Here is a 24,454-nt window from a genome sequence, read left to right as displayed (position 1 = left end):
GGCCACATTTCTACCAGACACAGAGAGGAAAGCAAGAAATGCTGTACTCACTTGTTAAAGAGATTCAGCCCAATCCTATAATGGCGTTTCCTGATAACATCATTACTGAAGGCAGGGGAATCCCAGCTGTTGCGAGTTTCTTTGTGGTAGGTTTGTTTGCTCAAGGTTTGCTCCCTTAGGCTGTCTCTAGAAGAAGATTCTGAGCTGCAATTTATTGTGTCATTAGAGTTGGAAGTGCTGTTGATGCTGTCATTGTCTCCATCAGAATAATCAGACTCTGATTTGCTTTGCCTGTTTGCAGTGCCATTGATAGCTAAATGACTATCTATAGGCCTAGCCCTATGTCTGGCCTCCTGTTCCTCTCGGGATATAATCTTGGCAGGAATACTGTGAGGGATGTGTTTTGGGCTTCCTTGTTGACCAGTGATCCCTCGGTCATAGGCATTTTGTCTCTTTAGTGAACCCCTCTCTGAGCGATCACTCAAGTCCACTGAACTATCACTGGGTGGCTCTATAGTTAGCAATGGTAGATGATCCATTCTCATCCTCTGGTCCTGACATTCCAGAGATGGGGTACTCCTGCAGCTTGTATCAGTGTCTATCTTATCATCTTTGTGGGTCATGGACCAATACTCTTGAGAAGAGTTCACAGACCGGAGCCTCAAATCAGATTCTGTGCTGGATGGTCTGTCTACTGACTGGGAAAGTGGAAGGGGGGGAGATAACTCTTCCTCATCAATATATAACGTAACATCACTGTATGATGCTGTCATCTCATCAAGCTTCCTGTGATCCACACTGTGAATGGCTGGTTTAGTTTGAGCACAACTATCCCTTTCCATGTCACGACTTCTGACTTGATCTGGAGTCTGGACTTCATCTGAATGTAGGCTGCGGCAATTCAGTGCATCATCAATGGATTCTGCAAGGGATTTCACCTGCCTGGAAAAAGCATCCTCTAGTTCTGTGATAGCATCAGCAAAATCAGTAGATGCTGCTGGAGACTTCATTGTAGCTGACTCTCCCAGGTCACCACATTCAGATGGTACCAGGGATCCCAGCTTTGACCCATCGTTTGTAACAGAAACTTGTTTTCCTTCAAAATAAGAGCTGTGGACTTTCTCAGGTCCTTCAAAGGAAAACTGCATTCTCATATTGGACAGTACAATGCGTCTTGACATACGATTTTCAGACATAGAACTTCTCAGACGCTCAAAGTTTTTGTTCATCTGATACTGGCGAAAAGCTGTTTGTATGGTACGAGCAGCATGTCTGGTTATGAGACGGCCTCCATACTTCCGTTCTAGCATTTCCACCTGGGGAAAGGGCAACACAAGTACTTTGTGACTTCATGCAGGTTAGGACAAGGCTAAAGGAGGAAGCAGCTTTATAATTTCCTCCCCCCAGCATTTAATTTCTGTTCTGACTACTCTTTGTTGAATACATATTAGTCCCAAACACAAACCATCCATGACAAATCAATGTTTAGTACTACAATTAAACCCACCATTTTCCTGGCAGCAATTCTGTAGAAGTTCATGCCATTTTCATAACACTCCAATGATTCAGAAGTCATTTTTCCTTGCTTGCAAATCCACGTACCCTTTTTCATTAGAGCCCATGTTTAAATTCCTTATGTTATGTGGACATGTATACACAACCTCTCCCCTTTTTACTTTAAAGATCTCATTAAGTCATTGCTAAGTTCAGATATTGATGTGCAGAGGGGCTTCACCCCCTTCTGGGGAAGGAACTAAATGCTACTAAAAATATAGTCCATTATGTCTACCCCTGGGGAGTAGTTGATGTATTTCTTTCAATGCTATTGCTGGGTTCAGCTGCTCCTTCCATATCAGAGATTATCTCCTTTTATGCTCTGTGTATTTCATTAATTCTGAATTCTAGATGCAAAAACTATTATGTACAGTTATTGGCATAAACTGAGGAGGTCAGCTTATTGCTACGGAATTGTTCTGTTGACTGTATCTTGAAAATTCTGTGAGCTGGGCTCAGAAAGCTGTCACTGCTCTCTGAGATGAGAATCTGTGCATCTCTGCATCATTTTCTATCACTTGTCTGTAAACAAACTGCTCAGCCTATCAACCCCAAGCAGAGGTTATATTGTCAAAGAGGTTAGGAGGTTACTTGTCAGACATTCCAAAGATTTAAATCTTACTAGGAACATCTATCACAACCCTGCCGCTGCTGCCACACATCTGCTACTGTTTCTATTCACAGTGTGCATTAGGTGTTTTTAAATAAATCACAAGACTATTTTTCTGGACTAATCTCAAAAAAAAAATGATGAATGGTCCATTTAGTTCTCCTTTCAAAATTAAATGTCAAAGCTAAAGAAAAGAAAACTAGCATAGCTGGTGTGAAGAAAGGAACAAACCCTAATCTGCTATAAAACAAATTACCTGGGCTTTCTTCTGGCAAACAGGCTGTTGTCTTTCAGGCTTATACAGAAAATAACATCACTGATTATCATAAAGCAGGGGGGGTTGGTGGGAATTTTAATTGAGAGTATTTTGGAATTTACCTAAATGATTTACTAGACTTGTGACTTCATGCACCTTTTAGATTCATATTGAATGCACACTGCCTTTAGATAAAGCCTTGGACATTTTCCTAAATAGTTCTGAAGTATCTTCAGAGGTTTCAATGAGAGCTTTTCAAGAGCCATAAGCAACTTTTCAGTACCAAGCTTCCTTTATGTATCACTTTTTATTGTGTAGGATTCCCTGAACAAATCCAAAATAACATCTGCAGTCCTCTTTCTCCATCAATCCAGCATAGAAGGACAGATGGAACTAGGCTTTGTGGAGTATCTGTAGTGCAGGAGACCTCTTTAGTAAGCATTACACTCTGTGTCAATCCCTTATGAGACATCAGCAAGAACAACTGGCAAAGGCGGAAAAGTAAATAACATTTTAGGTCTCACAAGGAGGTCCAATTTTATAGCAGAGATGGCATAATTTACATCAAGAATCAGGAACCTGATATGTCCCCACTCCAACATAGAATTTGGTGAGCATAAAGGATAAACTACTCTCAAACTTGCTATCCCAAATCCTGAACTTTCAGTCAGAGCTCAAGTTCTGTTCCTCCACGTCTCTCTGGAATAACATTATATTATCCTCCAACCTGAAATTTCAGAACAACAAATAGACGGCAAATGAGACTTGGCCCCTATAAATTTCACTGAGGGTCAACGTGTGGTCCAAAACAGGAGCAGTCTGCTTCCTGCCTGCAGAATTCTGCCTGCTCCCACTTTCACCATGTTATCATGCAGGCTGGAGGAACTATGCAATATACCACAGGGATTCACAGTAAACAAAATGTTCTGTGGCCATAAAGATCTCCAACAACACAACCCTCTGCCCCAGTCATTGATGTACTGGCTACTGTATCAAGGAAATCCAGTGCATCCTATGTATTTGCTTACCTGAAGCTACTACAGCATCACTTTTAAACAACGGATATGAACTTATATGGCAATAAGCATCTTTCAAATATAACAACATTCAGAATAAAGCTTAAAAGAGATGGCTGAGGCTGACTGTCTTATGGAAGTGTCTTTTCAGGGAGAAAGGCTTTGAACACCTATATAATTTTTATCTAGTTCTTTCTAAAGCATATAGGAGTTTCGCCCAGTTGAGTAAAACCAATTAAGACCTTGAATTAACTCCAGAGATATAGAATCCCAGACTGGTTTGGGTTGGAAGTTCATCCAGTTCCAAACCCCTGCCACAGGCAGGGGCACCTTTCACTAGACCAGGCTCCTCCAAGCCCCAGCCAATATGGCCTTGAACACTGCCAGGATAGGGCAAAGAATATCAGCTGCAATAAGTTCTTCCTTTCTTTCAGCAACACAAAGACATCCAGGTTTCAAAATGACTAATTTTCTTGAAAAAATACTTAATGTTATTACATTTAAGTTCTTGCTCAAAGCATGAAATTACAATTCCTAGCAGAACTGCTTTTACTTTTAACACTTACTAAAGTTCTTTTACACCTTTCTTCAGGAAGGGGGAAGGTGTAAAGGGACACAGGGATGACACAGCACAATAAAAAAGAAGTCACAAACCTCAGAAATGCTGACACATGACTATTTTGAACTAAGCTGGACACAGGAAAAAAGGTATTTTCAGCATCACAACTGAACTGATGCTAGAAAAGACTTTTTCCAGCTTGTAGACATGTTGCCATTATCAGAACTTAGGTAACAAAGCTCAAATACCTGCTTATCTTGTAGATCTGAAGAGAGTTCATAGCTTTCAGAAAGAGATCTTGACCTTTTAATAGCTTCTTCCTCTGCTTGTTTTCGCAGTATGGATGTTGAGTGCTGAAGTTTTGGCCTCCGGGATCTTTGTTGTCCAGGGGAGACAGAATACAGCCCGTAAGCAGAGTGATCGTAATGGTCTGGACTGAGAGCTGAGCTGTGTGTTATAGGTCCTTGATGGTAAGTAGAGGGGCTATCCAAGGATGTGCCAGTTTCACTGCTTGGGGCTTCACCCTCAACACTAGACAGAATGGAAAGAAAGGAAAATCCTCAGGTGAGTATTGCATACCAAAATTATCAGCAACAAATAGCAAAGTTTTGCTTAATATCATTTTATAGAGACACCCAGCATGCTTTGTTTGAATTCAGACGCAGTTAGTACAGGGTAATGTGTCTTGCATGTCAAACACCATAGTTCTCATTGCAATCTTAAGCAAGTCTCCATTCTGTTGCAGAGGTAATCTTTAGAGCATGAGTCAAGCAGGAGAATGGAGCTTTCAAGCATCACTTAACTGTATACAGTAATTACTAATAGCATCCTGAGTAAATCACTCAGCAACTACTGTGTAAAATAAATGAAAATTTCTTCTAAGGCTGCTCATATACAAGTCGTTCTACTTCAAAATGGCAGAACCTTATTTGTGCCTTTCCTTCCTTTGACAAATAAAAGCAATACTTTCCCACTGTTACATTCCAGCTCAACATAAAAGGATTACTTTCAGGTTACTCAACAGAGATTTGGGATTTAATGAATCTTGTGCGCTACTACATTACTAAAAACTGAAACTGGGGAAAAGTACCTACAGGAGAAATCTCATTTATTTCTCTGCTAGTGAAAGATTGCTCCCCTGGGATACTTTTGGCATGCTTCATAGGAAAGCATCCCAAGGGATGGAGTTTCTAGCTAATAAAAGCAAAATAATTTCAGGTAGGGAAAACACAATAGGAGCTAACTGGCAAACAAAATACCATTTTTACATGAATGCTGTTATTGCTAAGGAAAAAAGGAAAGGAAAAAACCTTTATATTACAAGAGCTGTATACTATAGGAAACATTTTCAAACTGAGTCCTAGCCAAGGTTTATCCTGAAGCAGTGGTGGCTAACAGTAACTTGTATTTGGTTTCTATCTTTAGTACAGCATCCCCACATCGTAATAGGTCAGGCACTTTCAAACTTTCATCTTTTTCACTTTTCACATAAATATTTAACACTTGCATCATCCTGTGTGCACAGAGCACTGACAGAAAAACTATATTTTACTTTATTTAATCACTCCAGACATAGTAAGCACTCCTCACATGCGTGAACGAAAGCATCTGCAGCACTTCCCCCACCTTCTGCTTTAGGAGCAGGTACATCCTTTTACAAGGAGTAAAATTCCATGCTCCCACCATACCATATATTTCTTATTTTGCTTTTATTCACATGTACACGCACATAAAAAGCAAAGCCCTCCTGCTGCCTCTCAGACCTAAAGTGCTGTGACCCGTGCTGCAGATACATACCACAGCAGTTCCTTCAAAGGGCTGAGCCATTGCTGAAGAAATGCTCTCCACTGCCCCACAGACTGCAGTGCCAGAGGAGAGCAGGGTTTACACTGGCACAACTCTCCCAGCTGGAGCAGTGAGCACTTTTGAAAGTGAGGGAGAAAAAAGCCCCTCAGACTTCTCCGAAGTTTTCTCTAAACACATAAAACTGAAAGCAAGGCCTCTTTCTGTGCCCAAGAAATTATGACTCCACCACAAAGGTATTTTCAACCATACTTTACCCAAGTGGGAAATATTTCCAGTGTGCGCACACTACTTTTTCCAGAAAGGAAACGGACAGGAAGCTAATCCCTTTCCCTCTGTGAACCAGCTGGCTTTCAACTTTAAAATGACAAATCCGCCAGGGATTTGCTACTAACATTGAAACTGTAACCACCCATCAAAAACAAAGGAGCCATGGAAGAAATTAGAATGGTACTGAACTGCTTCACATCACACAATACTTTTCTCTGTTCTGCTAACTGTGAGGCTGCACTATTTTGTACATCACAGGTTCCGAATTACAAGCTGGTTTGTAAGTACTTTTCATACAGGTATGGTAGATTTGTTGGTAACAGGAAGTCCGGAATTACCACTATTTGCCCTTTCTTGAGTTTAGTGATTTTTTTGCCTTCCTTGCCCTTCAGTTGTGGACTATTTAATAACCCTTCCACACTGATTACCATCTCATACTGACATTTTCATAATACCTTCAGTGGATCACTTAACCTTTTCATCAACAGGAAGGGAACTGCCCTAATCAGAAAGAATCAGAAGGGGGTCTGCCCAAGGCTCTCATTCCAGTTAGAGGTTTCCTCTTATCTTTAGTTTGTCTTTCATACTTTTTCCAGACATAAATATGATCCCTGTCTGAGTATACTGCTTAATCTCATTTTGCTCATGGGGCTAGTCCCTGCCATCACATCTGACCTTTGAGGCAGGGAAGTAATTATCTTTTACAACAGGCAGCCTCCTGCTCAACAGCAGGACAGCCCTTCCGAGCAAACACACGCACGCAATTCTGTGTATCTGAAGGCTTCCTCCCATTCAGCCCTTCCCTGTCTGGTAAGTTAAGAGTAGCTGAAACTTCATATGAGTTACTTCACATGAAAGCCACTGCATGACAAAGAAAATAAGCTTGCTTGCTACTTCTTCCTACTTTACATGTGTTTGGAAAAGAAAAATATTTCAGCAAATACGACATGTGAAGCTTTAAGGATGACAAGATGTATTGCTCCATTGTGGAGGAAGTGCACAAAGAGACACATGGAATAGGAGCATGGAACTGAGCTTCACCCTACCCCTGTTTATTTTGAAAGCTGTATGCTAAAAAAGGTCCCTTTGCTTCAAAAGCAAAGATGTCTCAGGATCACTAGCCCTTGTTCTCATGAAGGAGTTCAACTTACCAGATGTCTGCTGGAAGTACAATACAGCAGAGAGGAAACAGTCCAGGAGGCTCCTGGAAAGTGTGGAAGATGATAACTTCCTGACAGAGCTTGTGAGAGAGCCAGTGAGGGAAGGTGCCCCGCTGGACATGTTGTTTGTGAACAGAGCAGGACTTGTGGATGATGTGATGGTTCAGGCTGTCCTGTGCATAGCAATCATGAAGTGATTAGTTTTCCATTCTCACAGAAGTAAGGAGGGGGTCAGCAGAACTGCCTCTTTGGACTTCCACAGGGCAGGTTTTGGCTTGTTTAGGAGCCTGGATGACATGATCCCTTGGGAGGCAGTCCTGAAGGGCAAAGGAGTCCAGGAAGGTTGAACATGCCTCAAGAAGAAAATCTTAAAGGTGCAGGAGCAGGCTGTCCCCATCTGCCAAAAAGATGAGCTGGAGGGGAATAAGACTAACCTGGATGAACAGAGAACTTTGCCTGGAGCTCAGGGAGAAAAGGGAGAGTTTATGACCAGTGGAAGAAGGGGCAGGCAGCTCAAGAGGACTACTCCCTGAGGCTAAGGGGGGAGAACATTAGAAGAGCCAAAGCCCAACCAGAACTTAATCTGGCTACTGCTGTAAAAGACAATAAAAAAAGCTTCTATAAATAGATTATCAACAAAAGGAGGGCTAAGGAGAATCTCTATCCTTTATTGGATGCCGGAGGAAAAACATAATGACAAAGGCTGAGATACTTCTTTGCCTCAGTCTTTAACAGTATTACCAGTTGTTCTTGAGATACCTGTCTGAGCTGGCAGACAGGGATGGGGAGCAGAATGAAGTCCCCAGCGTCCAAGGGGAAATAGTCTGTGACTATACCACTTGGACACACATCAGTCTATGAGGCTGGATAGGATCAGGGGTGCTGAGGGAGCTGCCAGAAATGTTCACCAGCCATGTTCCATCATTTCTCAGCAGCCCTGGATAAATGGGGAGGTTCCAGTTGACTGGAGGTTACCAAATGTGATGCCCATCTACAAGAAGGGCTGCAGGGGGATCCAGGGAACTACAGGCCTGTCAGTCCGATTTTGGTGATGGAGATGTTTATGAAGCAGCTCATCTTGAGTTCCATCACACACAGGACAACCAGCTGGTCAGAGCCAGTCGACATGGGTTTATGAAAGGCAGGTCCTGTTTGACTAACCTGATCTTCTTCTGTGACAAGGTAACCAGCTCAGTGGATTAGGGAAAGGCTGTGGATGGTATCTGCCTACACTCCAGTAAAGTCTGTGATACTGTCTCACAGCATTCTCCCAGAGAAACTGGCTGCTCATGGCTTGAACAGGGGTACTCTTCACTGGGTAAAAACTGGCTGGCTGGCCGAGCCCAAAGAGTGGTGGTGAACAGAGCTAAATCCAGCTGGACTTGATGATCCTAAAGGTCTTTTCCAACCTCAATGATTCTATGATTCTAAACCAGGCTCAGAATACAAGCCAGGGTGACAGGGCTTCATCTGTCCACTTATTAAAAATGCCAACACACAGGATTCTGCTCCAGGTTTGCAACAAAAATGAGAAAAAGTCCCCCTATGACTAGGGGAATAGCTAGACACCTCTCTAGCACTCCTTCCCTTTCAGCAGCCACCCTGCAGACTCTTTCTCAGATGGGTGAGAAATGCAGTATATTAAGTGCACTGCAAAACTGAACAATGTAATGCCTGACCCCATCCCTGCTGAAATTAGAAATAACTTCTTAATAAAAGTCTCCAGTGTGAGGCATGTGCCCCCTGCTATACATGTCCAGTGAACTACTGATAATTTTAGTGTTTAAAAATATCTAGCAGATGAATTTGGTTCATCTCCCTGCAGTGTACAATGGCACGTTAATAGGGAGACCAGCAATACACTGAGCATTCTAATTGTGTAACATTAGGAGAATGCAAACCAGCTGAAATTAACCTTTCATTTTTAGAACTCCAACTGTCTTATCACATTCCTGTTTCAGCAGAAAATAGACATTCATTATCTGCCAAGCCAGAAAAAGAAAGGTTGCTTGCCAGTATTTTACAAAGCAGAAAATTGAGCAGCTAAGGAGTGGAAATGGAAATTAAATATTTAAAAATACTTAGTACTATTAATATGACTTTGCATGAGCAAAACTTTAAAACAGAACCATCGAAAAACTTTGATTCTTTGTACATCTAAATTACTTTTTCCAAATTGGGGCCAGCCCTGACTGAATCCAATATTTTATCAAAAACTGATACTGGAAGTTTCTTAGTGCAAAAATCTCCACTGTTAAACTCCCCCCTCCCCCCAGACACACCACTTTATCAAAGAACAATAGGGAAGAAGAAAGACTCAGAGAAAAATGGAAACAGATTGAGTTCAGTATTTTTAACAATTCTCCACAGTTATATAAAACTGTTGGTGAAAATCAGATTCGTTTTACTTTTTCTAATGACTATAAACCAGTATTAAATACCAAACATAGATGCATTCAGGCATTTTTATTTCCTTTGACTGTGCATGGCTCTAGACTTCCTGCAAGAGCTAAACACATTCTGCAAGCAGTTTTAAGTTAAAATCCATCAGCCCAAGTGACACATGCGCATACAAGGAGGATCCATCCACAGTCTCTGTCACAGGACAGTGAGATCAGGGTGATACCGCAGTGCGGCTCACACTGCATTCACCCATGATGCACGCTGTGTTCTACTAGCCACAATCAGAGCTCACTGCTCACGCTGAGTCACAGACTAACACCATTGTGCATGCAGTCACTGCCAAAAGCTGCTTTTCTAACTAATGTGCCTTCATGTCAAAGCTGAGTAACATGGTGCATAGCTGTATCTTTGGACTGAAGTAGCATACAAAAGATTCAAGAGGCCAAATGTCAAGTAAATGATGCTGATGGCTAGGAAAAGGTCGTGGGTTTTACTGTTATTATTTCCCACTACTCAGATGATGAGTTTATTTCAAGAATTACCTAACAAGAAAAAGCTCTGTCTCCTCCTTCCCTTTGTCTAATTGTCAAAGGCAGTTGTGTGGTTAGCCATGACCAAAAAAAATCTCTCTCCAGGCATGTTAGCAGCAGAAACCTGGCAGCTCTTTTTTCCCCTGACTCTCATTTTATACCCTCAGTTATTACTTCTGATCACAAAGGCTGTAATTAGTAGCCAGTACACTACCATATTTTAAAACAATATATTATTTGGGATGTTTGAAGATCTACTGTTATTCTTTCATGTATTTTTCATTTTTATATTCACACCTTTCTTTTCCTTCCAACCTTGCCCAATCATCACCTCAGCAAAACCAAAGCCAAGCATAATAGACAAGATTTCAAAAAACAAGAAAACTTCAACATTTGAGCTTAAAATGGAAACTGGAAAGACTCCTGAAGACCTATATTTCAGTAAAGAGCAAACCCCATGCTCTTCCATGAGTTTAACTAACTTACTCATTCCACTGAGAATACTGGCAAGAGTATTCAGGAGAGAAGCTGAAAGTTTGGAACCATAGCACAAGCATCTACATCTCAGAGAGATTATACTATGACTGAGAGAGAGAGAGATGATGACCAAAAAAAGCAGAAATTCTCTTTATACTGAGGCCTGATACCTTGTATTTAAGACTACATCCATGTAAAGAGGAAATATATAACACCAGAAGCAAGGAATTACGCAGTATTCGCACTCACCCCATAAACCTCACAGTTTACTAGTGGTGAAGTGCATTTGTAGGACTAAAATACAAAGATAATAAGACCATATGCTTGCAAAAATAATCCAAATGTTCAAACCAGTATGTTGCAGATTTAGTTTGGAACATACAGCAACAAAGAAATTCAACATGCTTCTAAATAACGTAAATGCCAAACCAAAACTGCATTGCAACATTTTAAAATAGAACCAAAAGACCCTCCCAGCACACCAGAGTAAATACTTGAGAAGTTATTTTCCCAATGAATGCTCTCTGAAATCATGTTGTTTTCATCATTCATTTAAAATGGACTTTCAAAAGTGTAATATGAAGACATGAAATTAAAACCAGGCCCTAACAACTGGATGGTACACGCATGAGAACCAAGCAGTATTATAGTCATCCTATAAAGTATTTGGTTTGGACATAAAGAGAACTATGACAATATAAAGTTTGTGCTGCTACATCATAAAGGTTTTTCCATAGCATTTTAGATCCTTAAAAGTATGAACACAAGTTCAAAGGCACACAGAGGAAGTTCCTTTTCTTCTAAATTGTGAAAAGCATGCACAAGTAATATGAATACAGTAAGAAAAAAACTGGTCAACTTAAAATTCTAGTCAGCATGAGCTGATAAAAGCACTCAGCTTTTGCCCTTGCACTACAAGTGCTCTGTTCTTTGGGAAGCAGGCAGTTGTTAAAGCGTGACTGTGGGAGAGTATGGCTTGCCAGAGACTGCAGTCAGCACTCCAGGTAGTCTGCATAATCTGAATTCAAACTGAACTCAGTGAAGGATATATACATTTATTTTATTTGTTGCAACAGTGAAGCATTGGCATGAGTAGATCCTCATGAAATTCCTCAATCAAATTCATCCCTTCTGTAACTCACCTATTATTCCCTAAATCCATGTAACTTACTCCCCTCTTCAGGAAAAACACATGTAAACTTGGTCTTTAAGTCATATCTACAGACAGAACAATTCAGCAAGCTTATTTTCTCCCTGTGTCCCAGAAACTTTCCTGTCCATAAATATTAACATACTATCTACACTTGAATCATCTACATGCCTAGGGACTCTGCCATGTGATTTATGAGATGGAATTAAACGAAAACCAAAGAGCGAAGCTTTTGGAATTAAAACCTCATTTGATAATCATGATTCCCAGTAAAACTTCTCACTCAAAGATAAATATCCTCTATGAACAGGCCCAAATACCCAAGAAGGAAGAAGTGCTATTCATGTGTTTTACACCAACTATCTATTCTTAAAATTTACAGGTTAAAAAATGCAAACTCTGAGCATAACTCCTGACTATAGATAGACACTAGAAATGGATCCAAATTCTCTACCTAGCTCAAAGAATGCAGATCAGAAGTCGCCCATGGAACTAACTCTGGGTAACAGAGAGAAGCATAATTGCAGCTGCAGCTGCTAGAGCAGCTGGTATGGGCAGACATCTCCAACATGAAACCTGTTGGAAAAGAGCATTTACACGGCAAAAATGTTTAGGTCAAATCTAGGCATTCCCCATAGGAACAAACTTCTACAGAAGTTAATTTCTTGCATATAACTTTGTCTTTACAAGTGCAACAAAGTCCCACTTCAGCTGTGAAATTTTAAGTGACAATTACAAACATAACACTGTTAACTGAAGCTGTGAGTCCCTGTACACAACTGAATCTGCACACAGGCATTCATTTGGCACAGGAGTACACCCACTGCTGTGATTTGGCTTTCATTTCACTACCTGTGGCATCTTCTGATATAAACTAAGAGGTGTATTTGATCATAGCTCTGATGAATGCATTGTATTATGTCAAATGTAACTTCTTAACATGCAAAACCAGACACATGTAGTTCATACTAGCTTAGTTTTAACATTTTTCCCCCCTTCTCACCTCTCACAATACTCCTCAACAGAGTGAGAACATTTGAGCAGAAGCATACCATTAATACAGTTTGCAAGAGGTCAGCTCTAGTTCTTACTGCCATATTTCTTTTGTACTTCCTAGTAAACAAAAGTCAATTATATTCTGAACTTATACAAATCCCTGATTTCAATAAATGCAGTAACATTAACAAACCAGTCTACCTCCCAATATGCACTGTCAAAAGTTCAAAGCCATTATGATGAACAACAGCATTCACAGGCAGTGACAAAAGCTTTGACTCAGGAAAGAAATATTGACCAACATGTTTTACTTAGAATGCACTCTCAGTTCAGTTGTTTCTGTTACAAAGAAATTAAACCTTTGAATGCACATCAAAGTAATGTCCCAGGTAATTCATCTTAGTGAAGTCAAATATCACTGCAAGAAAAATCCAGACAAAATTTGCATTTGTCTCAGAAGCAAACACTAACAATGTAACCGCTTCATTCTGTAATGTTCCATGGGGTAAGAGTGCCAGTAGCAGCCAGCTTAAGTTAAAACACGATCTGAGGCCATTGAGAGAGCAAACATTGTTCCACAGACCAGTGCCACTACATGCACCGCAAACTCTCAGTTGCTCTCTGGGCCAAGACATGAGTTCAAAGTAACAGAGAAAACCCAACGTCCCCTCGCTTGGAGACTACCAAGTTTTAATTCTCACAAAACAACCTCATGAAAGGCATTAACAAAAATGTTTTTACAAAAGGGCATTCTGACCCATAGACTTACATGCCATTTCTAGCAGCAGAGAGCACAGGAAGAAAGAGAAAAAAATATTTTCTCCATGCCAAAACAGACCATAGGAATTAATGTCTCTTCTGAACTGGAGATGCACACCAGCAAAGTGAAAACAGCCAAACAAAAATCTACCCAACTTCTCTATTTTAGGAAACAAACCTTTACAATAGATTAAGAACTAAGAATATACATTTGAAAAGAGCTTACCTGAGATTATCTTCAGCTTCCAAGGAGGAGAAGGAAGGTTAAACACCTTGCATATCAACTTTGGCTAAGTCAAGCAGTGGCTAGCAGACACAAGTATTGTACGACTACAGAAGGGTCAAACAGACCAAGCAACTCACTCTCATCCAGTACCTATTTAGTGCCTTATGAACCTTATCTGCTAAAGGCAATGGTGCATCTTATTTTCATTATTCAGCAGCTAGAAAGTAGCAAAGGAGACTGACAGCATCAGTACAACTGGAGTACAGCTTACAAATGCCAGCTCCTCTCTCAGGTAAAGATGGCAACGTCACTCTGATAAGCTGTGTTAATCATCACCGAGCATATGTTTATTCAGCAGTGACCCTATTCTGCACTTCAAGCTCTTTACAGAATATCTAAAATAGTATTAGAAAACGACTATAGCAATACTTTGAGGCTTGTGGCTTGAGGAAGAATTCTCATATTTATCAACCCCATTTGTAGAATTTTCAGGTTTTTTTATGATTGGCTACCCCTCTTGATGCATCAGCATAAAACATACTAACAACAGAAAATGTCGTGTATGCTTTAAAAGGATAGTTGCCTTCTTATAGGGACTAAAGCTAAATATTTTTAAGAGTAACTGTGGTATCCGAGCATTTCACAAAACCTACCAGTGCTGACTTTGTCCTGTTCCTCCTCTGTAAACTCTTACACAATAGGGTAAGTGTCAGAAATCTGTGGAGTTTCTCAATTCAGCTGTGGTAGAATTTGACCCCAACTATTTACTAGTTATTCAGATATACCATTCAGCAACTGGAATTCTCTTATTTAGCATAACTATGCTCATACGGCATGTGTTTGAGATAGTAAGATATTAATACACATTCTACTGCTTATATTATGACATGACCTTTATACAATGCTAATTTTAAAAAGGAAGATTTAGTTTCAGCAGCTGAGGAAAAAAAATATATTTGCAGGCACAGCTGAAGCAGCATTTGATATAATGCAAGAATCCTTGGTGTCCTGTACCAGCCACACTTGTATTTCACCTCCATTGTGGCTTCAGCTGTTGTGTCAGGCCCACCAGAGGAAGGGGTGATACAGAATGGCACTGCTGAGAAATCTGCTTGCTGGCAATCAGGTTATGCAAGAGACTAGATACTAATTTCCTTTCCCCAGTCAGGTTTGGGGGATAAAGTCTTCTTTCTCCTCTTATACACTGTATATCACATAAACATTAATTAAAGATCCTTAACAAAATCCTGTTTTTTGAGTAAATAAAATGTTTCAGGTATTGAAATTTCATATCTAGAACAAAATTATATTCTTGTCTTAGATCAAATGTGCTTCATGAAGTCTATCATTTGACTCATTTTAAGGTTTTGCCCCTTCATTATTTGAAATTATTAAGAAGATGCAGCATAGACAACTAGGATCAAATTGTTAGCAGGCCAGCCTTTCCCTTCTAGTATGCCTGAGTGCCTGGGCAAAGGGAAGTTAAGAATCATGAGAAACCAGAGAGTATGTAGAGGGTCAACACAGCAGAAATGAAAATAAACCCACCTTTTTGTACTGGGCGCCACATCACATAACATCATGGATCACATCACAACTGCATTGATTTAGTTCCTATTTTCATTTAAAGTAGCAAACAAACATTATACAAAAAGACCTATTTAAAACAACCCATTAGTAATATCTTGTTTTCTAATGAGTTGTGCTTTAAAGCAGTGTGACCACCTAACATAAAATGCTTTGTTTTCTCACTTGCATTTAAGAAATGGTTAGCTGAAGTTCCCCATTTTTAAAATCAGAAAGAAAGGGTTTGTTCAGCTTGCAGTGATCATTTGACTTCTGATGTTACAGATAAACCTATAACGTTATAGGGCAACAGATAGCAAAAGACAGAGGAAAAGATAACCTGTAAGGTTATAGAGCAACATACCTAAAAAAGCAATCAAAAAGGAGGGACTGTTAAGTCTGATCACAGAAAGACCTTTCACTGATCTAACTGAATCTAGAGCTATATATAACAATGTCACTCAGTTTTAAACACTGCACAAACCCTGCATTTTGACTGCCAACTATGTTGTGCCAAGTCTAAAAAAAAAAAAAAAAAACAAAACCCAAAAGAGAAAGAAACCCTTCTAGTTTTGTCTGTGAAAGAACAATGTGATTTTAAGATGTATAAGTGCAAACAGGCACAAGAAACTCACCAGGCAAGAGACAAGCTGGATGAGAACATAAAAACCTTTTTCCTGCTTCCAATGAAGTTCAGAGTGTTGCTACAAAGTTAATGAGAATGGGAACTGGCCTTGAGCATTCTGCATGCACCAAGAGGTCTATGTTGTAACTTACTGGAACAGAATCACTGCTAACCTACCCTTAATCACAGGCATCCTCATAAAAGTGAGACTTTTATCCTGTGCAACACACCAAAGGTTTACATCAAAGTGTACAGAACATAATGTTAAAGGAAACAAAGTGGTAAGAGATCTTTTGTTTGAAGTATGGAGTTTGGTGGAAAAAAAAGTAGTTTTAGGTGTTACTTAGGTTCAAGTCAATGTGTTCAAATACAGAAGATATTTGCAGACACCCTCAGAAAGACATCCTTAGTATGTGTAAATCTTCACTCTTAGGAAAGCGAGACCTCAGAAGATTGCTTACAACCTCTAAATCAGTTGAAGAGCTGACATGCTTTTTCTCATTCACAAACTTCCTTCCCTTTACATTTCCTCTCCATTATGCTGAGTCTATATAATTTAGTTCTTTCTGTTAGTGGGAAACTAAATGTAGGCTTTCACTACAACTTCTGACTCACCTCAATGATGGGAATGAAAAAATAACACAGGTAGCAATTCCTGTTTTGGAAACCTATAAATGCTATTTCAAAGCTTGCTACAAACCAAGAACTTTCTCCTTAGAAAGCTTATCTATTATGTAAATGTTAATATCTGCTCTTGTGTTCTAAAGAATTTTATTAGCTACTGCCAATGAGTACCTAGATGTTGAGGAATACTGTGCACATACAGAATGAGAATAACTATCATTATTCTGTCATTAACTGTCATATATAGGAGCATGTAGCAGCTACTTTTCGATGCAGTGCACAGATGCCTAGGACAGCTCTGCACCTCTTGCTCCCAGAAGCCTGGACAACCTGCATGGGCTCCTGCTGATACAGTCAACTTAGCTGGGAGTTGCTCGTGAGGCTGAGCACCCACAAAAGAGCATCGGGTCAAAAATACACAACTCAGATCACTCTTAGGATGTATAGGCTCTTTACCACAATTTAATTCATAGATCTGTCCACAACGGAAAATTATCTTCTAGGACAAGAGTGGAAGTCCAGTTACTAAAAACAAGAGTCACCATTTTAGGAACTGAAAAGCAAATATTAGGCAAAGGCAGATTTTGAAAACATCAACCAAAGACAGTCAGAAATGATCTTGTGCAACATGCTGCACTGTGGCAGCACAGGAAAACCAGAAGTACTTTTCTCCTAGGCTAATCTACTCAAAAACACCTTAACCCCACTTTAATAGCAAAACAAGAATCCAAGTTTGCAACAGGTTGCCACCATTTGGGACAATTCCCATTAAGGCTGGGAGATCCTCTCTTCCTTCAATTTCACAAAGCATTAACTATGAACACTAATAGGAAACTATTAGGAGTCCCACTCTCCCAAAACTTGAAGCATTAGAAGCAGCTCCTACTGGAGATCAGTTTCTATTAAATGTTCCCTATCACTGGTATCTTCTAAAAAAAGTTCACAGAATAAAACAGAAGAATATATAAACAATAATGAACTGCCTTTCTTTCCAGAATCGAAGAACAACTGAAAATATCTAACATTCAGAACCTAGTGAAATGTTAACTTCAAAACATGAGAATCACCCTAGACACATCTAGAATGGAAATTCAATAGCTATTTCACAACACATTACAATAAAGCAGAACCACATAAGAAAGAAAAATTATGACAACTTTTATACCCAAGTGCAGAGGGAAGTTGCCCTGGGATAAAAGCTTTTTATGAAGCTGAAACATGACCACAAAGTCAGAGGGTTTTACAGGCTTGTTCTGTCATATATACTATTAGACCCCTAGGAACTGCAGCTGGATCAGGAACACTGCTGTCCGTCTCATTTGAATGATGACTTCCTCAGCACAACCTCCCAAACAACAAGGGAGACCCTGTCTTTGGTATTATCTTTAAAAGAAGGAGTGCTTCCAACTAAATCATCTATTCCTTCACAAAGATTTATCCTTGGAGTTCTGTTCAAGTACTGACATGGCCTACCCCAACTTGACTCACGAAAACTGAATGGGTCACAGCTATAATCATTACGGCTGTAGGCTACGCTAAAAAGGATACACTAAACTCAAGCTAGATATGGTCCAATATACGGCAGCCTAAGCTACAGTGCCCATAGCCACTGCAGTATTTAACTCTCTGTGATCTACAACAGTTAGGTCTGTTCTCCTACAAAGGTGGAGACTGAAAATGAAACTGAAGTGGAACTGTGAACTTTCCTGTAGTGGAGTTTTAGAACTGGCTGTAAACATACCCTGCCACAGAAAATCCATCAGGTTGGCATCCTTGCTTCCTTTACACTGCATGAAGATAACCTGAAAGATCATGCATGTATCAACAAACAGAAAAAAATCAGTTTTCTTTTTCTCTATTTTTACAAAAACACTTCAACTTATGACATATCCATCCTTGTTAATCTTGCTAAATTTACACAAGTGACATTTTTGGACTAAACAATGCACATGCTCCCCAAAAGGAGCTTAGGATTCTTTTTCTCTTGTCCTGCCCTGTACGTAGCCACTTCTGTAAAAGGAAGATAAATCATAACTGCTGCATTTTGTTGGTGCTTGCATGACATGAGGCAACAGGGAATTCAGTCCTTTGTTTTTAAGTACAAGTTTAACTCGGGTGACACTGAACTACTGAAAGAATCTGATTAACAGATATACTACGTCAATTTCCTGTACTAAAGGCTATCAGAACCATCATTCTAATTTTCTGCTACTCTCACAGGGACAAAAGGGTTGGTTTTATTTATCATACCAAAGCTTGGCTTTTTTACTTTGCTTTTATTAAAGACATCTTAATAATAATTTCATTTAAATGCTTCTAGTCTTTTGTCTTTGGTAAGGAAGCAAAAGAAGATTTATCTAGCTACATTTGCAGTCCCCTTTAACATAATACTAGGGCTTTGTGCTCCAGTGGATTAAAGCAGCATCTGTTCTTCTCTGGAAACCTGGACTCAAATCACAGCAGTGCAGCAAACTCTGCCTGTACCCTAACTGGAATCATCCTTCCTCCAAATAAAATTCAAATGAATTCCTGACAGACACAAGAAGGTCTATGTAACTAAAATACTTTTGGTTAATATGTCTTTCTAAAAAAGCCCATCTTCAGTAACTATTTCTGCATAAAAAAGATGCATGAATTAAAATCTGTATTTCCATAAGTTTTGACATAAATTACAATATACATGATGCTAAAAATCATCTTACAAATCCAGGGCCTGATTCTGCTCTTACAGGTAACTACACAGTCTTCTCAGGCAACAGAAATAAAGAAGCAAACCTGGGAATATGATTTTGGCTTGTGGCCCATCATCTGTTTAAACATAAATGACATCTAAACAAAGCATAGTTAACTAAACCAATGCACCAACACACTCCCCAAACCCAGGATTCCTCTTGTCACAACTCCAGTTGCTCTGTGGATTACACAGTATCCAGGTTAAGGGCATATCCTCATGTATTTAATGTAACAAATAGAGCAATTAGGGCTCCATCTTGATTACAGTTTCTGAGGTCTCCTGCAGTTCTTTTATTTAATAAAACATAAAAAGCAGTAATTGATTGACAGCTACTGTGATTAAAATATGCTTGGCTCTGAAATTAATAATAAAATTGCCATCAATTCTGACAGATAAAGAACTATGTAAATGTTGAAAGAGCAAGAAAATCAAACCCTTAATGTTCTTTCAAAATTACAGTAAATCCTTGCAATGAAGAGGCACACCAACCCACCAAATCTACTTCCATGCATCACAATGTCCAAAGCCACAAAGCAGGGGGTTTTCCTCATAAAATTTTGCTCCTTCACGGGTTTTTTAAAAAAATAAATAAATAAAAAATAGAGTAACTCAAAGCATCCATTTACAACTGTCAGAATCAGGCAGAAACTGGAAGCCACATGGGTTTACAATAAAGAGCGTGCACGTTGGTTCTTGAAATGCTATGAAGGCCTAGTGGATGCTTTCCAGAATATCTTTATGGCATTAATATTTCCAAAATAAAGTTGCCCTGATAGTAAACTAGACACAATTAGGCTCATTGAGAGTCACACAGCTGAGGCTATAAAGTTAGGGTAATGCATTGCCTTGAATTTCAATTGGAATGTCACAAAGTAAGCAAAAGGACATGTTTTACAAAGAAAGCAATATTTCACTTCTAGCACTCGTTTCCTGATGTTCTCCTAGAGATGCCTGAGTATCAGTAGTGTTAAACATTAGGAAGCACAACTCAAATATATGAGGAAATGTTATATACCTATGGGTAGCACCTTCATGAGTGTTGGTTTGGGATGACACCTTGTATCCACCAACAGAAGACTGGCTATGTTTAGGCCAGCTTTTATAATTCACAGCTACTTCATGGTGGTGTTCAGGCCAAATACAGTTTGCAAGCATAATTAGAGTAATCATATAAGTGTGCTAATCCACTACACAATTATGAGATCTTCCTCTTCAGAAAACTCTATCCTTGAATGCCACCTTAATACTCCAGAGAAAACACGACCACTATAAAGGTAAACCGTTGTTTCCAGAGTAAACTGTTCCACTCAGAGTCCTAGCACCTAACCTCTAGATCCATAAAGGCATGAAACAATCCCACCCTCCAAGTGATGGAAGAGCATTCTCATGAAGACTCCATATTTTGAGGAATTATTTCTCTAGCCATGCAAAGTTCACTTTGAAAGAATTTTCATTTTGCAAATATGAAATGGTCACACTGTGAAAAAAAACATGTAAGATCACACTGCTGTCTATCCTAGGCAATCACTTCCCAGGTCTCAAGAGAAACACTCTGGTTGCTGGAATAAGCAGTTCCTTGTCAACTGCTGGTGAAGGCAACTTCTCAAGCAGAGGAGGCCTGCTTGCCCAGCAGTAACACAGTGTCAGCTCCTAGCAACCACCCAATACAGATTTGTAACAGGAACAATTCAGAGTTACTGTTCAATTTGCTATCTGTACTTTTCAGGTGAAAACTGAATCCTTGGCCTTTCCTTACCTGGAAGTTGTAAATTATTTCATGAAACTAAATTGCAAATTGTTTATTAACTGCACCAGGATTCCCAGAGAGCTTCTAAAGGGGCAAAGAAACAACTAGATGCTGTCCATATGCTGAACACTGTAATTGTCACTGGTTAGCTCCAGATCTTGCACTACAGTTAGTATCTTGGAATAATGAATTATTTCAGATTAGTACCTGGATAACAGCTAACTTCACACATGAAACCTAAGTATCAAACACCCATTTAAATAAGAGGAAAAAACCCAGCTGACTAGTATATAACAGTACTCAGCATCTGCAATTACAGGAGCTGGAACAAGGCATTACAACAACAAACTATATCTGGTACAGAAGTAGAAGTAAAACGGGCAATGTGTCATTTTGTTCCGCATGGCTTACATTCTTCCCAAGCACTAGGCAGATATAATGAATTCTGTGTTTATGTGAAGCTTATCAGCCACAGGAACAGACACAGTTAGATACAACCATCCAAACTAAGTACTCAGCAATTCCTCTCTTAGCACATCGCAGAATAATCAAGTTTAACTGAAAGGAAGTTCATAGCAATGTGCAAATGGAAGAAAAAAGTCTGAAACAATGACTGAACAGCAGAATGTGACTGTGTGAATAGAGGCAAGTCAGTCACTAAAGTAACATTTACCAATTATGTTTTGTAGCAAGCCATGAAAATGTAATATCAATTATACAAACATTACCAACTGCACACAGGAACCTTAAAAGCTCAACTTCATTATTTTCCTTCAGGGTAAAAATGGGCTTGAGGATCATTAAATGTGTGACTAAATTGTACTATAAAACATTTTTCTTTATGAGAAAAATACAAATCCTTTCTTTCCCAGAAAAGACACTGTTGCATTCATACGTTGTCACATTCATATGTAGTTACACTGAATCTAGTCACTTCCTCTTTTTATATTTTTCTAGACGTGCACACACCCAATTTAAGATATTGCCTATCTTTATTCAAATTGAGTATTTCTTTAACGGTCGATCAGGCCGGGATGTAATTGAATTATTTGGTGGAATAAACTTTCACAGTGCACTGGAGATAAATTCATTTTTTGTGTGTGCTTGCCAGGATAACTATTTTAGTCTATCATAACCAACACACAGTAGTGCACAAGAAAAACTCGTCTGTACATCTAGTGTTAGAGTGGCTCATGTAACAGTGTTGTGCTTTTGTAATTTTGATACACATTACTTTAGTAGTTAACAACACCATAACAATAGGGACTTAAGGTATTAGCATGGGAAGTTCCATTTTCTGTTTGTCTTGCATCAGTTATCCAGTATCGCTACTTCAAAGGCCTTTGAACTGAACTGTCCTTTCTCTCTCTGGCCGAGGGGATGAGTGGTGATGGTACCACCAGGCTCCATGCACCTGCCCATGCTGGAAGGCACCTGCCAGGTCTCCAGGTCTCGCTGCTGGGAACAGCGAGTCCCAGAGCTCTGAAGCAGAACCCACTGCTTGTCTGACGCCAGCCATGTGATTTCTTGCACTGTGTCAGGATCAGGTGAAAGAAGTGTATTTATGGTTGTGTACACACATGCGTGTACCTTGGCAGCAACACACATGCCAAGTCAGATTGCACCTAGCAGCACCACTCTCTACGGGCTTCTGGCTTTGTAACTTTGACTACCAAAGAGGAACGGATCTACTTCTGACACCACACGGAAACAACCACAATTTCAAACTTATGGCAAGCACAAGTGTGATGAGGAACGGCTGAGAGAACAGGGAGCCTTTGGTCTGGAGAAGGCTCAGGGGGGACCTTATTGCTCTCTACAACTGCTTGAAAGGAGCTTGTAGTGAAGTGGGGTCAGTCTCTTCTCCCAAGGAACAACTGACAGGACAAGAGGAAACAGCCTCAAGCTGCACCAGGGCAGGTTTAGATGGAGCTGAGGAACAATTCCTTGCCCAGAGGGTGCTCAGGCATTGGAACAGGCTGCCCAGGGCAGGGCTGCAGTCATCGTCCCTGCAAGTGTTCACACACTGTGTAGCCGAGGCCTTCCGTGCCATGGGTCAGTGGCGGCCTTTGGCAGTGCTGGGCAACGGTTGGACTTGATGAGCTTAAAGATTTTTTCAGCCCGATTTCTGCTATGATTCTACGGTTCTACAATAGCGCAGTTCTCTTCTCCCGCCCCGACCCAGGACACCAGCTCCTGAACAACACGCTGGCCACGAAGCCACCGCTCAGACAAAGGGGGTGACCCCACGGCCTCTCCGCCCGGCTCCCCTCCCTTACAGCTCCCCACAGCCTCCATGGCCGAGGCCGGGCAGCGGCGGGGCGCAGCCCTTTGTGTGTGACAGGACGGAGCCGCCGCAGCGGCGGGCCGGGGGGAGCTCCCGTTGTTTCCCCCCGGCTCAAACCCAACCCCAGCCCGCGGCAGCGTACTTACCAACTGTCCAGCTCCAGCTCCAGCAACGACTGTGTCCTCTCGGAGCTGCAGTGCAGGCACCACATGGCTGCCCCGAACTCGCAGCCGGCTCGCTCCCGGCCGCCACCATCGCCGCCGCCCCGCCTCCGCTCCCGCTCCCCTCAGCGGCCGCGCGCAGCTCGGTGGCGGGAAGGCGGGGGGGGGGGCTGTGAGGGACGGTTTCCAGGGCAACGGGAGGCGCCAACGGCTGCGGCGCGCGCTCTCCCCTCACGGCCGGGGGCCCTTTGGGCCTGTTCCCGTACGGTGTCCCCCCGGAACCGGCCCGAAGGACACCCGGCAACGGTGTTGTAAATGATGGGGACTTAGTTTATCCTAAAGGGGCTACAGGAAACTTGGAGAGGGGCTCTGGACAGGAGCCTAGGGACAGGACAAGGGGAATGGCTTTAACCTGCCAGAACAGGGGAGGCTGAGATGAGCTCTTAGGCAGAAGCTCTTCCCTGTGAGGGTGCTGAGGCGCTGGCACAGGGTGCCCAGAGAAGTTGTGGCTGCCCCATCCCTGGCAGTGTACAAGGCCAGCTTGGACACAGGGGCTTGGAGCAAGCCCGGGGCAGGGGGTTGGAGCTGGAGGAACTTTACGTTGCCTTAAACCATTCTATGATTTTAATTTTATCAGCAACACACACATTCAAAACAGCAGCATCAAAACGTCCCTGATGTTGGTCTGACTTTAGCACAGTAACACAAGTCCTATCTGCTTCCTGTAAACCCCTGTTCTCACACGTTACCCTGATACGAGGTGGTTTGAGGTTCACAATGGCAAGGCAGAATGTGAATTGATGCTGTGGACCATGCAGAAAGCAAATGCACAGTAATACATTAAGTGCTGTGGAAGCCTGGTGACAGGAGAATGATTTTGGAAAGAGTGGCTGAGTTCTTATTTAAAAAGTACCTGTCAGAATCTGGCATTCAAATGAGTA

At 40.9% G+C, this 24,454-nt stretch overlaps 1 protein-coding gene across 2 annotated transcripts in view; it reads right to left on the bottom strand.

Moving 5' to 3' along the window:
* Positions 1–23,626, bottom strand: part of IQSEC1 (IQ motif and Sec7 domain ArfGEF 1) — a 70,706-nt gene extending 47,080 nt beyond the window's left edge. The window contains exons 1-3 of one of the 2 annotated variants that reach the window (XM_031049234.2): positions 23,499–23,626; positions 4,244–4,526; positions 52–1,316 (exon numbers count right to left, since the gene is read on the bottom strand). In XM_031049234.2, coding sequence (XP_030905094.1) covers positions 52–1,316; positions 4,244–4,526; positions 23,499–23,563 — 1,613 coding nt within the window. In that variant the 5' untranslated portion in view covers positions 23,564–23,626. The remainder of the gene's footprint in view (positions 1–51; positions 1,317–4,243; positions 4,527–23,498) is intronic. The other variant, XM_031049232.2, reaches the window with a different exon arrangement.
* Between the last annotated feature and the right edge of the window lie 828 nt (positions 23,627–24,454).

This window comes from Melopsittacus undulatus, chromosome 9 (genome assembly GCF_012275295.1).
Source record: "Melopsittacus undulatus isolate bMelUnd1 chromosome 9, bMelUnd1.mat.Z, whole genome shotgun sequence".
NCBI lineage: Eukaryota > Metazoa > Chordata > Aves > Psittaciformes > Psittaculidae > Melopsittacus > Melopsittacus undulatus.
This window is presented reverse-complemented; position numbering and strand designations above follow the sequence as displayed.